The sequence below is a fragment of the Vombatus ursinus genome, unplaced genomic scaffold (assembly GCF_900497805.2).
Source record: "Vombatus ursinus unplaced genomic scaffold, bare-nosed wombat genome assembly UNPS02011334.1, whole genome shotgun sequence".
Taxonomy (NCBI): Eukaryota; Metazoa; Chordata; class Mammalia; order Diprotodontia; family Vombatidae; genus Vombatus; species Vombatus ursinus.
The window spans coordinates 154,495-171,598 of record NW_020951112.1 but is presented as its reverse complement, the minus strand read 5'-3'; the positions used below and the strand labels follow the sequence as shown (position 1 = coordinate 171,598).

General features: G+C 44.4%; 1 protein-coding gene across 2 annotated transcripts in view; it reads left to right on the top strand.

Moving 5' to 3' along the window:
• STAB2 (stabilin 2) overlaps window positions 1-17,104 on the top strand; it is a 164,216-nt gene that overhangs the window by 134,866 nt on the left and 12,246 nt on the right. For both annotated transcript variants that reach the window (XM_027855863.1, XM_027855864.1), the window contains exons 56-64: window positions 9-158; window positions 2,941-3,045; window positions 4,402-4,509; window positions 5,473-5,666; window positions 6,877-7,018; window positions 8,982-9,115; window positions 14,283-14,448; window positions 14,668-14,774; window positions 16,971-17,090. In XM_027855863.1, the coding sequence (XP_027711664.1) occupies window positions 9-158; window positions 2,941-3,045; window positions 4,402-4,509; window positions 5,473-5,666; window positions 6,877-7,018; window positions 8,982-9,115; window positions 14,283-14,448; window positions 14,668-14,774; window positions 16,971-17,090 (1,226 nt within the window). The remainder of the gene's footprint in view (window positions 1-8; window positions 159-2,940; window positions 3,046-4,401; window positions 4,510-5,472; window positions 5,667-6,876; window positions 7,019-8,981; window positions 9,116-14,282; window positions 14,449-14,667; window positions 14,775-16,970; window positions 17,091-17,104) is intronic.

The window sequence follows — 17,104 nt, the reverse complement described above, 5'->3', positions numbered from 1 at the left end:
TCTTCCAGCCTGTCCCGGAGGACCCACAACCCCATGCAATAACCGGGGTGTCTGCATTGATGAATACTTTGGGGGTGGAGAGTGCAAATGCAACACTGGGTTCAATGGAACGGCGTGTGAACTGTGTTGGCCTGGAAGATACGGTCCAGACTGTAAACGTAAGTGGTGAGCTGACTGTTCATCTTCACCCTTTCCCCGGAGCCACGAAGCTTTGATGCCCTGGGCCACGCTCTCCCCTGGGCCTGCTCTGTAAGATGAGAAGATCTGACTATGTTATTGTCTTGGGTCATATCCCCAGAGCTTAGCACATGCCTGGCATGCAGTAGGCAATTCATAAATGCTTGCTGGCTTGGTGTCCCTAAGGTCCCTTCTAGCACCAAAGTTATGGTGCTACCTGAAGCCATTCACACCATGGACTCATGTCTAAAGAGCCTTGTAAGTTGAAGTTCCGGGGCTGATCAGAAAAGTGAGCCTCAGTTTACTCATCTGTAAAATGTTTGGGCACTGAACGAGAGAGAAGAAATCAGGGTACAGTAGGAAGAATGCTGAACTTAAGAGACTTTTCATTTCAGTTCAATCATTCACCTGTATAACTCTGGGTAAGTCAAGTCTCCCCAGACTCAGTTTCTCCATCTGTAAAACTGGGGTGCTTGAGTAGATGGTTTCCTAGGTCCCTTCTAGCTTTGGATCTAGGACTCTGTGAGCTCAAAGTTTTCTTTCAGGCCTAAAGCCTATGTCAGAAAAGGACCCTTTGCCCTCCCTCCACGACCTTGGGAAAATTCCTTCATGCTCTGGACCTCAGTTTCCTCATCTATAAAATAAAGAGGCTGGAGGAAATGGCCTCTGTGGACCCATTCAGCTCTGACTCTGTTATTCTAAGCATCTTCTCCTCCCTGGGACTCAATTTCTTCAATAACGTTGATGATTAGTCATTTTTGGCCTTGTCCAACCCCTCGTGACCCCATTTAGGGTTTTCTTGGCAAAGATACTGGAGTGGTTTGCCATTTCCTTCTCCAGCTCCTTTGACAGATGAGGAAACTGAGGCAAACAGGGTGAAGTGACTTGCACTTCTCTTTGAAAATCAGTTTCCACAACCATAAAACAAGCCTACAAGCATTTGTTAAGTGTCTACGATACTCTAATGAGGAGTTGGGCAGGTGGCCTCTGAGGGGCCTTGGGTTCTCTCATCAGCTCTTGGGTATTTTTTCCACCAGTGCAGAGCAGAACCCTCCCCCAATTTCTCATCCTCTGTAATCTCATCTCTTTTCTTTGTTCCTCTAGAGGGAACTCGTTCTTTTCTCTCATGCCTCTACCTGGACAATCATCCACTCCCCAGTGGGGAAAAGCTCACTCAGATGGAGCCTTCCCATGGTCCACGTAGCCCATATGCAGATGAAGGCACCTGTGAGAGCCTGAGGCCCATCTCTGTGCCCTTCCATGGAAAGCTGGGGGCTCCTGGGCAGGATGCTCAGCGATCTCACCCATGTGCCTGAGACTAGAGCCTGAAGGGCAGACTCAGAGCCCGTCACTGTCTTGTTCCCTCCCACCCACTTTGCTTGGACCCAGTGAATCATTAAAACAGGACAGCAGTGATCAAGAGCGCTGAGGCCACTTCTCTGTGGACACAGGAGAGAAAGACCAAGTGGGAAGAGTCTGAGGCAGCCCCGGCTCCTGCAGCTCACTAAAATCACTCCCATAAATCCAACTGGCTGAATCTGTGGTCAAAGCAGGGGCTCGACCAAATAACTCTACGTGGCTTGGAAAAAAGGGAAGAGATTCCACGGGGTTTGGAGCCAGAAGCAGCCTTGGAGAGAACCTCTAGTCCGACCCCCTCATTTTACAGATGAGGAAACTGAGGCACAGGAAGTTAAATGATTTGCCCAAGGTCAGGACCAGTGGCAGAAACCCAGACCATTTGACTCTAAATTCAGCCCTCTTCCCTCCATCAGAAGCATTAGCAAAAACTTTGTGATAAAATGCCATGGAGTTGAGAAGAAATTGCTATGTCAACCTTGAAATGCCAAAGAAACGTGAGATATTTTCATCGTGCACTGGAGGGAGAAGGACAGTATCTTCTTTGGTTCTGGTGTTCTTCCCTTTCCCCAACCTGGAGCCAAGGCTGTGCTTAGAATGTAGTAGACAATCAGGAAATATCTGATGAATGGATGGGATAACTATTTACACCTAATCCCAGTCTGATTTCCAAACTTCTTTACTTGTGTTCTGGAAGACTTGGGTTTAAATCCTCTCCCAGAATACTTACGAGCTGCGGGATCCTGGGCAAGTCATTCAAATTATCTGAGACTCAATTTCCTCCTTTGTAAAATGCGAATACCACCTGTAATTCCTACATCACAGGATTGTAGTGAGGTTTAAATCATTTATAAAGTAATTTGCAAATTTTAAAATATGTACATTTCAGACATAATCATCATCATTCTCATTATTATCTCCATTATTATTTCCTCCCATCTACTTTGCAGTCCAGTGACATGACCCTCCTTGCTGTTCTTCTCACATATTACTTTATCTCCAGACTCCAAGCATTTCCACGGACTGTGCCTCATGCCTTGGAACCCTTCTCTCTTGTTATCTCTGCCTTATAGCTCCCCTGGTTTCCTTCAAGGCTCAGCACAAGTCCCACCTTCTGCAAGAAGACTGCCCCAGTCCTCCTCAATCTTGGAGCCTTCCCTCTGAAATTATCTCCATTTTATCCTGGCTATATCTTGTTTCTACACTGTTATTCACAAGTTGTCTTCCACACTAGGCAGTGGGCTCCTTGAAAGCAGGGACTGGTTTTTTTTTGGGGGGGGGGGGGGGGGGGGTAGGGGTTTTTTGCCTTTTTTTCTATCCCCAGCACTTAGGTAGGTACTTAATAAATGTTTGTTGACTATTATTATTATTATTATTATTAATTTATTTTATTTGTTTGTTTTACAGCCTGTGAATGCTCAGAACATGGGACGTGTGATGACGGCATCACTGGCTCTGGGGGTTGCTTCTGTGAAGCAGGCTGGGCTGGCCGATTCTGTGACACTCAGCTAGGTCCGTCCCTAAATAATGCAATCCAATGCAGAGTGTGAGGAGTCACTTTACTGTGCCCCTTTTACCAAAGGGGACTCACTGAACCAAGATGAAGAGGAAGGTGTTGGCAACCTTCCTGTACAGGAAAACATGAAAGTGGCTGTTGGATCTAAAGGAGGTTCGCCTCTTTTTGTGGTAGCAGAGAACTTCTCAGAATCGCATTTTTAAATGCATGTAACAACATGCCTAGAATTATAAAAAAAACTAATTCTATTAAGATGGTTATTGAAATATTAAAAATAAAAAGGTCATAGACCCTGGGTTAAGAGCGTCTGACTAGCCCAAACTGCCTCATTTTATAGATGAGGAAATGGAGGCAAATAGAGGCTAAGTGACTTATCCAAGAGTACATAGGTGACAGTCATCAAAGCTGGGATTTCAGCCCAGGTCGTCTAACTCCAAAGCCAATGATTTTTATTCTTACTATCCTACAGATTTACTGCTGAGCCGATCAAAATAGCTATCCATTTCCTTACCAAACTGGAAAAATCAGAACAAAAATAATGAAGTGTGGAAAAACAAAAAATATATATATATTGAAAAAGATGTGGGCAAGAATATCAAGGGACCCTTTGTAGAGAGGGAAAGGGATGAGCTGATGACGAGCAATCTGCCTGTCCCCTGCCAGCTTTAGAACATTATAAAGTTAACTTTCATTGAAAACCATCTGCTACTAGATAAGAGACAGAGAAAAGCAGAACAGAAAAGAGATTCCGGAAATATAACACTTTCATGTCCCTCCAATCACATTCCTGCACCTGCCCAGATAATAATGATGATAATAATAATAGTTAATGTTTATATAGCTTTTACTATGCGCCAGGCACGGCGCTAAGCACTTTACAACTATTATTTCTTTTGATCCTCACCACAACTGGGAGGTAAGTGCTATAATTATCCCCATTTTACAGATGAGGAAACTGAGGCAATAGAGGTTAAGTGACTTGGTCACACAGCTAATGTCTGAGGCCAGATTTGAATTCAGGTCTTCCCAACTCCAGGCCCAGCATTCTATCCACTTAGCCACCTCGCTGCCCCAGATGTAGCATTGGCATTGAAAATATATGCATGTGATTGTACTTGTATAATCTGTATCAGATTGCTTGCTGTCTTAGGGAGGGGGGAAGGAGGGAGAAAAATTTGGAACTTAAAATCTTACAAAAATGAATGTTGAAAACTATCTTTACATGTAATTAGAAAAAAAACTATTAAGAAAAAAAAAGAAATTCTGGATGGAACCCCTAGAAAAAAAGAAAAGAAAAAGAAAATGTATTCATTCCAACGTCTCACAACCCAAAGTGATGTCTTTGTTAACAGCTTTGCCCCCTGTGTGCACCCCTCCGTGTTCTAAGTATGCCACCTGTAAAGAAAATGGCACGTGTGAGTGTAGCCTGCATTACAAAGGGGATGGCATAACATGTACAGGTGAGTTCCTCTACTGCTTGTGGTTAGTGTCTGTAGCTTGATAAAAGACGGAATAATCTGGCCAACTACTGGCTTTCCTTGAGGCCTGAGGAAAAGCAGTGGACTAAGAATCAATGAGTTACATGTCCCGTTCCGAGCCATTTGCCTCTTTCTTCCACAAGTCAAGGAGGGAAACAAAGTCTGCTTAATTCTTCATAGGATTATAGATTAGAGCCAGAAAGGACCTTGGAGGTCAACCAGTCCAACTGCCTCAAATGAGAAAACTAAGGCACAAGGAGGCTGGGACTGGGCCAAGGTCACATCGCTAAAATAAGCAATTTAAAACTAGAAGGATGAAGACACTGAAGCCCCAGAGTGATTTGCCCAAGGCCACATAGGCTAAGCCACCTTAACCCCTTCCCAGGGGAAGTCTGAGTCAAAAGCCTTGTTTTGACTGGTCCTTTGTGTCCAAGAGAGCTCAAATCTCCTACCAGGCTCCGTAAGGACTCCTTATTGCTATTCACCCTTCGTTCTCAAAGAGGACCAATGACATCCCGAGGATGATGTCTTGACTTGTGCACAAGCTGAATTTAAGTGAGGCAGAGCTGCACACAGTCGTCAGCCTCACTCTCTCCTCCAAGAACCTCTCTCATACATCTCTGCTTTAGCTACAGCACTCAGCCCAGTGCCTTACACACAGTAGGAACAGGATCCAATGTTGGATAAAACTGTATAAACGGGGTCACTAAGATCAAGGAATGGCTTTCTCTCAGAATTTCCCAGTTGCATATTCATGACCACCCCTGACATACTCGAAATTCCTTGACCAAAGCAGAGCTCCCAATTGAAATAGAAATGTCAAAAGAAATAATTCAAGGAAGGATTCTCCTTGTAGGAGGTGGGCTGGGCTGGACCTCTCCTCTCCTCTCCTCTGTTCTTCTGGAACAAAGTCCAACTTACCTAATTGTGTCTTTAATCTTACAGTTGTGGATTATTGCAAGCAGTACAATGGGGGCTGCTCGAAGGTTGCCAAGTGTTCCCAGGTGGGCACGGTGGTGACCTGCAGCTGCCAGAAAGGCTACAAGGGAGATGGGCACATCTGCATCGCTGTGGACCCTTGTGCAGATGGGCTCAACGGAGGATGTCACGAACATGCAGTTTGTACCATGACGGGTCCAGTGAGTTTCCTGTCCCTATTCTAGGTTGTCTTACACTTAGAGCTGATGCTCTGAAACAAATCTACTCATTTTATTAGGGTGGGATAGGGGAAGGAAGGCACATTCCAATCTCTGATTTAATCAATGGAGGGAACTTCTGGTATGAAATAAATCCTTCCACTAATGCAGATGGAAATTCATCTGCAATTTATAACTGAGGAGTTGTGACTTGCCTAGCATCACAGAATGGGTCAGAGTGAGGATTTGAGACCGGATCTTACTAAGTTCCACTGTTCCCTAAACCACTCTCACCTGTATTCATAGAATTGTTAGCATTAGTTTCCTTTGCTGCAAAATGAGAGGGTTATATTGGACAATTTCTCATGTCCTTTTTGGCTCTAAATCTGTGATCTGCTCATCCTTCCAGTGTGTGAATTTCCCTCTGAAAATGTTTCAATTCCTACATACCAATCCATTAGTCAAGCGAGACTTTCGTCCTCTCTTGGTCTCAGTTTCCTCATTTGATAAAAGAGGGGGTTGGACTATATGGCTTCTAAGGTCTCTCCCAACTCTCCATGATTTTATGATTAAGATAAGTAGATATATTGATGAAGAGATGGATATATGGATTGATAAATGGATGAATAGATGGATGGATGGGTAAATGGATTGATGGATGGATGGATAGATGGATGGATGAATAGATAAATGGGTGGATGCATAGATGGATGAATGGGGATTGATAGATGAATGGATAGGCAGATAGAGCATTTATTAAGCACTTACTATGTGTCAGGCACTATGCTAAGCTCTGGAGATACAAATACAAAAGCAAAGACAGTTCTCGCCCTCAAGTAGCTTGCATTCAAACAGAGGAAGAAAACACATAAAAGGAGGCTGAAAAGGGGAGCATACATGAGGTAACATGGTTTAAAAATGGCAGCCAGAGGTTCCAAGCAAGATGAAGGCAAGTTTAGCCAATCAGAGCCCAACATGGTCCAGGGCCAAAGTCCAAGGTCTCCGTGAGAGGGAGGCAGGAAAGGAATGGGGATGGCTGGAGTTCAAGACACATGGTTTGGAAATGGTGGCCAGGAAGTGGCATGGAGGCCTGGTTTGGGATAAGAAGATTAATGCTCCCCATCCGCATCTATGAATATACATTTTGTCCTGGGTGGAGCCGGGGAAGACAGGTGCTGATTTCACTGCTGCATTTTTTTTCTTCCCCAAACAGGGCAAGCACAAGTGTGAATGCAAAAGCCACTATGTGGGCGATGGCTTGGACTGTGTTGTGGAGCAGCTCCCCATTGACCGATGCTTACAAGACAATGGGCAGTGCCATGCAGACGCCAACTGTGCAGACCTCCACTTCCAAGGTCAGTGTTCTGGGGACATGTGGGGCAAGAGAGAAGAGATAAGCAACTATGGGCACAGAACTCTCAGATGAAGGATCCATAAAGATGTCACTAGACTCTGGTGCCCAGGGGAAGCAGATTGAAATGCCCTCAAAGGAACAAATGTAGTTGTTATGGTGGGGAGGGTGGGGAGGGAGATGACCTTAGGACACTGCTCTAATAGGAAGAGACAGAGCCCTTCGGATACTGAGGGGTTGCTTCTGGGGAGTTTAGGGGAGCAGGTGGAATCCAGGCAGGAAGGAACCCATTTGGGAGTGTAGACAACCAGCACTAGTGAGATGGGAGAGGGAGCCTCCATCTGGTCAGGTCCTACATCAACTAATCATTCTTGCTAACTAGGTGCTAAACTCAATTGTTTCTACACAAAGATGTAGAAGTGCGGCTCAGAACCTGGTTACCAACCTCCCTATATGACTCTACAATTGATCATCAATTGCACCTGATGCATAGCATCAAACAGTCTAGACTTCCAGTATTTATTTTTATTATGATGATATGAAAGATGAGGGAGGGGATAACTGATAATGTTGATGAGATGTGTTTTATACTTATATAGTAGTAGGCATTAGATGGAGTAATTGATAACAAGTACTAATCAAGGGATTAGTGAGAAACTAAGTCATGTTCCCCGCCTTTAAGTACCTGACAGTCTGGTTGGGTGGAAAAGACAAGCACATGTGAAATACTGTTGAATTGAGGGCTGGAAGGAACCTCAAAGGCCTTATAATCCAGTCCCCTCATTTTTACAGATGAAGACACTAAGTTAAGTTAGAGGTTAAGTGCCTTGCTTCAGGTATGAGAGCTAGTAAGCATCTGAGGTGAGATTGGAACCCAGGTCCTCGGATCCAGAGCCAGAGCTCCTTCCCCTTTCTCCTGTGATTTCCTTGGTATAAGCTCCCCATCCCGAGGAAATTCCCTCTACAAAAGCAGATAAGCCTATGGAATGTAACCGTCTTGAGGGCAAGTATTATTTCATATGAGTATTTGTGTCCCCAGTGCCTTGCAGAAGTATCTGGTTTAGAGTAGGTGTTTAGTAAATATTTGTTTAATTGAGCTGAAGCTTATAAACAACCAAAGTTGTGGGTCTCTCCTCTGGATACCTTTTGGCATTGTGATGCTTGTCACGAAGGCCAGTTTCCCAGTGGTGCAGTCATTCAAGAGACCAGAGAAGACGCCATCCCAAGACATAACCAGACTTAGTCTGGACCTTGGCCCCAGCTCCCCCAAATCCTTCTGACTGTTCCCTGCTAAGAAGCATCATCCACTCACGTCCCATTAAAGAGGGAGTCATACATGGGACAATCTCATATGTGCCGTCTCCCCCCATTAGAACATGAACTGTTCAAGACTCCTCCCTAGGTCTTAGCACAGCGCTTTGTATGCACTTAAAAAACGCTTTTTCATTCCTTCATTCCTTCAACATAGGTTTAGAGCTAGAAGAGACCTTAAAAAATCATCTAGTCCAGCCTCTTTGTTTTACAGAGGAGGAAACTGAGGCCCACAGAGCAGAAAGGCCTTCCTTCCACTCAGATCATAGGTAGAAAGAACCTTAAGGTTTTCTAATCCAATCTTCTCATTCTGCATATAGGGAAACTGAGGCCCAGAGAGAGGAAGGGACTCAGCCAAAAACACACAGTTAGAGAGAGGCAGTATGGTACAGGGGTATGTTTTGGACTTGGAAACAGCCAGCCTGGATTCAAGTCTTACCTTTTCCACTTACTACCTGTGTGATTACAGACAAATCACTTTACTACTCTGGCCTCAGCATCCTTACCTATAAAACAACCTTTGAGTTCTCTTCCAGTTCTCCATCTATGATCTTACGGTTCTAAATGGAAGAAGCAGGATTCACACCCAGGTCCTCTGACTCTGGACACAGAGCCATTTGCCTCTCAGTAAATGTGTTTTCTTCTCTATCGTGCAGATGCAACTGTTGGAGTCTTTCACCTCCGCTCCCCCAGAGGCCAGTACAAGCTGACCTATGATGAAGCCAAACAAATGTGCGCTAAGGAAGAAGCAACCATAGCCACCTACGTTCAGCTCTCCTACGCCCAGAAGGTTAGTGAGTTCAGCTGCAAAGACTCTAGACCTCTAGCTAATCTTTCTGGGTCATATCAGGAGAGGAGAAAAAAAAAAAAACATATAATTTGCCAAGGACCATTAACTGATAAACCCAGAGAGGTAAACAGATGTCAGTGACAGTACCAATCGCCATTTATAACTAGGGCAGTTTAAGTAAATATGAGTGGGCCAACATATAAATTTACCCAGGGTCACAGAGCAATGGAAAGAACTAAAGGTTCTTTAGGTGCCAGGGTTTCGAGTCCCAGTTTTCTGATTTGCTCCTTAAATAACCTTGGGCAAATCACTTCAGTGAAGAGACCAAGTCACGTGGTCTCCCTCTTTAAAATGAGGGGGCTAGAAGGGATGGGTCCTAAAGTCCCTCCTAGTTCTGGGTCCTATGAATAAGAGCAGCACCAAGGAGAGGATGCTACTGAGGACAAAATCCCTGTGCTTTGTTTATCTTACCACCTGTGCATTATGGAAGGAGAGTAAACAGAAAACGTCACAGGCTCAGCCACTCTTGGAAGCCCTCCTCTTTAACTTCCTTTCAACTTGTCCTAATAGAACAAAAATCATCATTGCTACCAGCTATCAGCTATCCTTCTTCAATGGGAGAACCCGTTAGGGAGATGAGCTGTGAATTCTCATTCCCCGTTTCTGGATCTCTTTAGCTCTCTGGATCTTGTCATTGGCCAAAGCCTTGCTTGCTGGCTGGCCCCTTGGTATACAGCCTAGGTAAGCATGACCTTGGTGAAATCCACCTTCTACTTAAGGAGTTCGTCACTTTTTATATGACACAGACCTCCTTTGAGAGTCAGTCTCGTGATGTCTATGAACCGCCTTCTCAAAATAATTTGTAAAAGCATACAATATACAGGATTAATAAAGAAAACTCATTTTGTTGAAATAGTTATCAAAGTATTTTTTTGCAACTTCACAGGCCCCAGCTTAAGAACCCTTAATCTATCAATCTATCTAAATATTAATATATAATACGTGTTATATATTCAGAACCCTTATTATATATGTGTGTGTATATATATATATATACACACACACACACACACACATATATATATATATATATATATGATTATACATTGGCACCTTTTCAAAAATGTCAGGAATATTGCTGAGCAGGAAGAAGCCTCAGATGTATGTCCCCTGTGTTATATTTCTATTACTGGGGGGATGAGGAGGGAGAAACTCCTATAGTGTTTGTGACTGCATTAGAAATAGTAAAGATTTCTTAAATTATAGGGTAAAATAGAATGTTTCTAATTCTCTCCACTCTCATGGCTACCAACTTAGTTCATCCTCATCACATCTGCCCTAAACTATTGCAACAGTTTCTTAATTCATCTCCTTCAAGTCTCTCCCTGCCCCAATCCATCCTCTGCTGTCAAACTGATTTTCCTAAAGCACAGATCAAACCAGGTCACTCCCCTGCTCAATAAGCTTCCGTGACTCCCTATCACCTCTCGAATCAAACACAATCTCCTCTGTTAAGTCCTTCACAACCAGCCTTTCCAGGCTTATTTTCTATCGCTCCCCTTCATTATCTCTCTGGTCCAGCCAAGCTGGCCCTCTCACGATTCTGCTCATACAACACTCCATCTCCCACTTCCATTCTTTTGTACAACCCATCCCTCAACTGTGATGTGTTTCCTCCTCCCCTGCACTCTCAGAATCCCTAGTTTCCTGCAAAATTCACCTCAAACATCACCCCTTCCTCCAAGAGACTTTTCCTGATACCTCTAGTTTCTAATGCCCCCTCACTGCCCAAATTATCTTTATTTTGTAGATGTTGTAAATCTGTGGACATGCTGTTTCCACTGAAGCTCCCTGTGGGGAGGAATTGTTTAATTTTTGTTCTTGTGTCCTTCGAACCCAGCACAACTTATGGCACATAGGAGGTGCTTAACGAAGGCTTGTAGATTGATCGATGGCCATTCTAAAGGGGGAAGAGGGTGTCATCACTGGCGCTCACCTGTAGTTACAGGTGGACTGTTTGAACTTTCCACTCAATGGAGTCCAATTTAACAGTGAGTCCCCTTTGGACATTATTTATCCATTCCAACGTTAACACCACCATGCACAGGGTACCATGTTACAAAAGAGACATACGAGGATAGAAACAAAATACTCCTGGCCCTCAAGCATCCTTCATTCTATTGATCATGTACAGAAATGTCTCTGATACAAATAAAGTTGGAGAGAGGAGGAGCATTATCAACTCAGGAGAGTGGGAGAAGTCTTCACGGAAGAGGCAGTGCTCAGGCTGAGCCTTGGAAGAAAAAAAAAAAGGCTTCTGAGAGGTAGCAGTGAGGAGGGAAAATATGCTAGGCATTGGTATAATTTATCACATTGTCCTCAAGGAAGTAATGGCCCTCTGTGATGTCACACCCAACACTGAGTTTTTTTGAAAGCAAGTAATAGAAGCAACTTCTCCCCCAGCCCCATTTCTTTACCGAGACACGGGATTGTGGGTATGGACATTTTCTATAACGTCAGAATTTTACAGTGTTTTACAGAACTTCTTTATTCTTTATCATAACCGATGGCCCTTTGGGAGACGGGAAGGGGAGGGATACACAGTAAGTAATGGCGGTGATGGAAAAACAAAAGATGGCAACAAAATTGATTAAAAAAAAAAAGAGAAAGCAACAAATGTCCTGGGGCTTTTGTACTTCCGTAGTGGCTAAGAGCATGATCTAATAAGCACTAGGCTAGGAGCATTAGTGGAATGTGGCTTATTCCCTGAGATAGAGAAGGAAGGGGTGGGGTGGGCTGGCTGTTCTCAGCTCCTTCTAATTTCTGCCTCCCAATATATACACACACACACACGCGCGCGCACACATACACATACACACACATTCTTTCTGCCCCCTCCCCTCTTCCTTTTCTCGTCTCCTTCCCCCTCCCCTTCTTTCTCTATTCCCCCTTTCTCTCTCTCCCTCTTCCTCTCTTCTTCCCCCCTCCCCCTTCCTCCCTCTCTCTTTCTCTAACTCTCTATTCCTCCCTTTTCTTTCCCAGTCTCTTTCTCCCCTCCTTTCCTCCCTCCTTCCACTGCAGGCTATGAAAAAAAAAAGGCTATCTCAGCATAGAAATTGGAAGGATACTTTTGAACATAAAAAATAATAATGTGAAATGTATTCCCAGTCAGCATCTTTCCATCTTCTTATCCTTGGCACATACGGGGCAGTTTCACGCCTGCTATTTTTAAAGCGCTAGAAGGCATTTCCAAGAAATGCAGTTAATGGCTTTCTACCTGCTGGGAAGCTTATGATACTCCATTTGGCCTCATGGGCTCCAGCAAAAATCAGCTTTGAGGGCACAGGGGTGCCATGCTTACATTATGGCCTTGGAAACACTAGGGCAGAGAGACAGCATCACTTGAGGAGCCAATAACCTCTGACAAAACTCCCCTCCCATTCACCAATCCTATGTGACATTATCCACTCCAGAATTTCCTCTTTCCCAGAAAATATTTCCCTAGCATGAAACTCCACAGGATCATGGATTTAGAGCTGGGAGGGCCCTTAGGTGCCATGCCTTCATTGTACAGATGAGAAAACTGAGGCACAGAAGTGACTTGCCCCAAGCCATGGAGATAGGGATAGGGCCTGGGTCTATGATTTCATAGGTAGAGGGAACTCTCAGAGAGGGGGGCTTTCTCTACCAATACAAGTCAGCACCTTCTCAGCAAGTGCAGAGGAGGGTGAGAGACTTGCCCAGGGTCATACAGGCAGTAAGTGTCAGAAGCAGGTTCAAACTGGGGCTTTCCAAAGCTAACCATTCTCATACTCATCCCAAAGTCATATGAGCAAATCGGAGTAGCAGAACCAGGATTTTTTAAAATTTTATTTTAAAAAACATTTATTTTTAAAAAAATGAGTTCCAAATTCTTTCCCTCTTGCCCATCCTCCACTCATAGAGACGGCAAGCAATTTGATATTAATGATACATGTAAAGTCATACAAAACATGTTTCCATAGTAGCCATGTTGCTAATAACAAAGTGAAAAACGGACACTTCAGCCTGCACTCAGAATTCATCAGATCTCTCTCCACATTTTGCATCATGGGTCCCTTGGAATTGTCTTGGACTGCCGTATTGATCAGAGTAGCTAAGTCTTTCACAGTTGATCATCACAAAACTAGGATTCCAACCTAGATCTCATTCTATCAAACCACATTTAGACAGAGACTGCAAGCCTGCCCAGCTCATTGTATATAGCAAGCAGCAAAGCTTTTCTCCACAGAGGGGGGCCTAGGATTTCACTTTAATGACAAGGAAGTTCAGAGGGGTTTTCCTCTTTCTCTCTCTTTCCTTTCTTTATGTCTTTCCTTTATCTTTCCTTCTTTCTTCCTATCTTTCCTTTGTTCTTGTCTTTCTACAAAGGCCAGGCTAGAAGTGCATCAGCTGTTGACATACTAAATCCCAACAGAGATCAACATAGAAGCCTTGAGTAGTTTGTCCCTCCTTTGGTGGCCTCCCACTGCTAGGGACACCCCGTATCTTTGCAGACATGTTCTCTGCAAAGCCTACTGCAGATCTCAGCTCTGAGATCCTGCGGTCTACCAGCCTCCCTCCTGGGGGCAGGGAAAATAGGCAGGCAAAGCTGGGGGTCTCAAAGTCCACTCTTAGGACCTGTTCTTACCACGTTAGCTGTTGTTCCAAAGCTCAACAAGGCATGGCCATGGCTGAGCCTTTGGTAAACACAGTTGTCAGAAAGGAGGAGTTGAGCTGCTTTTGTCCTGATGGGAAGATGCCAGAGTGATGAGTCAACAAGCAAACAGCAACTGCTCTCTGCACATAAACAGGAAGGCTTTGTACTACCTTGCTATTCTAACTTGGACAGTGTGGACTGCAAATAACACTGTCTGGCTGCCCACCACCATCTGGCAGCCAAATATGAGACTAAATGACCTCTAAGTTCCTTGAGAACCAGAATGGTTTGATTCTTTGTATGTGTATTCCCAGCCCCTAGCTCAGTGCCTGGTATACAGCAGGCATTTAATCAATGCATGTTGATTGATTAACTTGACTAGAGGAGAAAATAAGACTGAAAAAGCAAAGCAAGTGAATTCATTTCCACTCCATAAGGTGAATGGCAGTTCCACCTCTTGATGACGGCCATGTGTCCACCTTTTTGCAGGCCAAGTACCATCTCTGTTCGGCCGGTTGGCTTAATGACGGGAGGGTGGCCTACCCAACTGCTTACTCCTCCCAGAACTGTGGTTCAGGCTTCGTTGGCATCGTGGACTATGGGTCGAGGCCCAACAAAAGCGAACAGTGGGACGTCTTCTGCTACCGAGTGAAGGGTAAGAACGCCAGTCCAGTCTCCAGGTATGGGACCCAAAGGTTGCTGAGCTGTTCTCAGGCTACTCTCCCAGGATGATGGTCCAGGACACTTCAGACACCCAGACCTAAGGAAGGGCTGGTGGCTGCACCACTCTCTGCCCTGAGAAAAGGGTGGGAGTGGGCGGAGCTATCACAGCTTCCCAGCTTCTCATTGGGAACTTTGTACTTCTGACCTCCAGATGTGAACTGCACCTGCAAGGTGGGCTACGTAGGAGATGGCTTCTCTTGTAGCGGCAACCTCCTGCAGGTTCTGATGTCCTTCCCCTCCCTGGCAAACTTCCTATCGGTAGGTATGAGCAGTAGCAGAGGCGGCTCCCTTCCTTGGTCCCTTGGTGGGAATTGTTTTGTGTCAACTTGGGCGTAATGGAAGGAATGCTAGACTTGGAGTCAGAAGGCTAGGGCTCTAAGCCCCAGCTGGACCATTTCATAGGTGTGAGACTTTGCACAAATCACACTCGGATACAGTGGGAAGAACCCTGTACAACATTTAAGTATTCCACTTAGCTGCACAATCTGAACCCAGTTCTTCTGACTTATTTCAATTCAACAGACATTCATTAAGTAATTAGCAGCTAAAGCATAGAACCAACAGAAGAGAGTAGTATGAAATAAGACTGGAAGATCAAGAGGGTCCCAGTGCCTTGAACACCCAGCAACGGGAGTTGCAATGGCACCACTGGGGCCAATGGGGCAATGGGCACCACTGAACATTTTTGAGCAGAGGAATAATTTCACTAGGCAATGAAGATTAGTCTGGAAGGGGGAGGAAAACAGGCTGGAACAGGGAGTAAGTAGATTCAGGAAGAATCTATTTCCTGATAATGGAGCTTTTGCAATAATCCAAGTAGGTGGTAATAAGGGCCTGTCGTAGGGTAGATTAGGGTTCAAACCTTACGTCTGTCACTAGGGAGTGGGAGCATATGAGAGAGGAAAAGAATTGGTGAAGCATTGGGGGTAGAATGTTACCTCTAATCTTACTTAGAGTGAGAAAGACCTGAGTTTGAAACCTGCCTCATACACTTACTAGCTGCGTGACCATGGACAAGTCACTTAATCTCTCTCAAAGTTTCCTCATCTGTAAAATGGGGATAATAACAGTAGCTACCTACTTCCCAGGGTTGTTGTAAAGAACAAATGAGATAAGCTATGTTAAGTGCTTTGCAAACTTTAAATCACTATATAAATGCCAGTTATTATTATGATTATGATTATGATTAGGGACAGCTAGATGATCCATTGGATAGAGCACCAAGCCTACAGGAAAGAAGACTCAAATATTTGGTAGCTGTGTGACCCTGGGCAAGTCACTTAACCTCGATTTGCCTCAGTTTCCTCATCTCTATAGTGGGGATAACTGCACCCAGGGTCGTCGGGAGGATCAAATGAGATAATCCGGCTATGTAATAAGCTTTTTAGAAATGTTCGTTATCATCATCATTATTATTACTTTTATAATTCAAGAGATTTATGATTTCATCAGTGTGGGTCTCCCTTCCTTTCCAGTGCTTTCCTTACAGCCCTGTGAGGTAAGTATCCCTTATTCCCATTTTAAAGCTGAGGAAACTAAGACTCAAAGACCTTCCTTACAGGATTTGCTGAGGATCATCAGATCATAAATTTAGACCTGGAAAGGACCTCAAAGACCATCTATCTAATCCAACCCCCTGGGCCATTTTACAGATGAGAAAACTGAGGCCCAGGAGGGTTGCTTGACTTGCCCAAGGTTACAAAGGAAGTAGATGTCAAAAGCAGGGGTTAAAGCCAGTTCTTCTCACTCCAAAGACAACGTCCTAGGCCGCCTAACGTAAGTGGCATAGTGGACAGAATGCTGGACTTGGGAGTCAGAAAGACCCAGTTCCCCAGAGATTCTATCACCAGACCTCCTGGAGGTCATTGAGAAAAACAAAGTCTCCCTACCCACCAAAATACTTATAACAGCATTTTTTGGAGTAACATAGAACTAGGAAAAAAAAAAAAGTAGATGCCTATCAACGGGAAAATAGCTAAACAAATTGTGGTACGCTAATAAACAGGATATTGCTTTGCTATAAGAAAGGGCTAATGTGATGGATGCAGAGAAGCATGTGAAGATTTATATGATCTGATGCAGAGTAAAAGCAGGTAGAGAAAGAAAGACCTGCTATCAATCTCGCCACCTACACTGATTAACTGTGTGACAAGGAACAAATAAATACCTTAACCTCTCTGAGCCCTTAGCAACTCTCTAAGACTGTTCTAAACAAGTGGCCTGATCATCCTTCTCTTAAGGGGAAAATCACTGCACCAAAACCCAGATCTTCTGATGTCAAATCTGGAGTCCACCATACCACACTGCCTTTCCCCCAAGGTAGGATGGCCAACCTCAATGACTGCCATCACTGAAAATCCAAGCCAGCTGAATATGCCTGGCCTTCCACATGTCCCAAGCTCCCTTGGTCCAGAGGCATTCTGGCCAACTCGAACGATTCCATCTCTTCCCCAGGAAGTCCTGGTGTATTCCAATAGCTCATCTAGAGGCAAAGCATTCCTGAAGCACCTGACTGATCTGTCAACCCATGGTACACTATTTGTACCAAACAATGATGGACTCTGGGAAAATAAGGTAAGTTCCTAGCA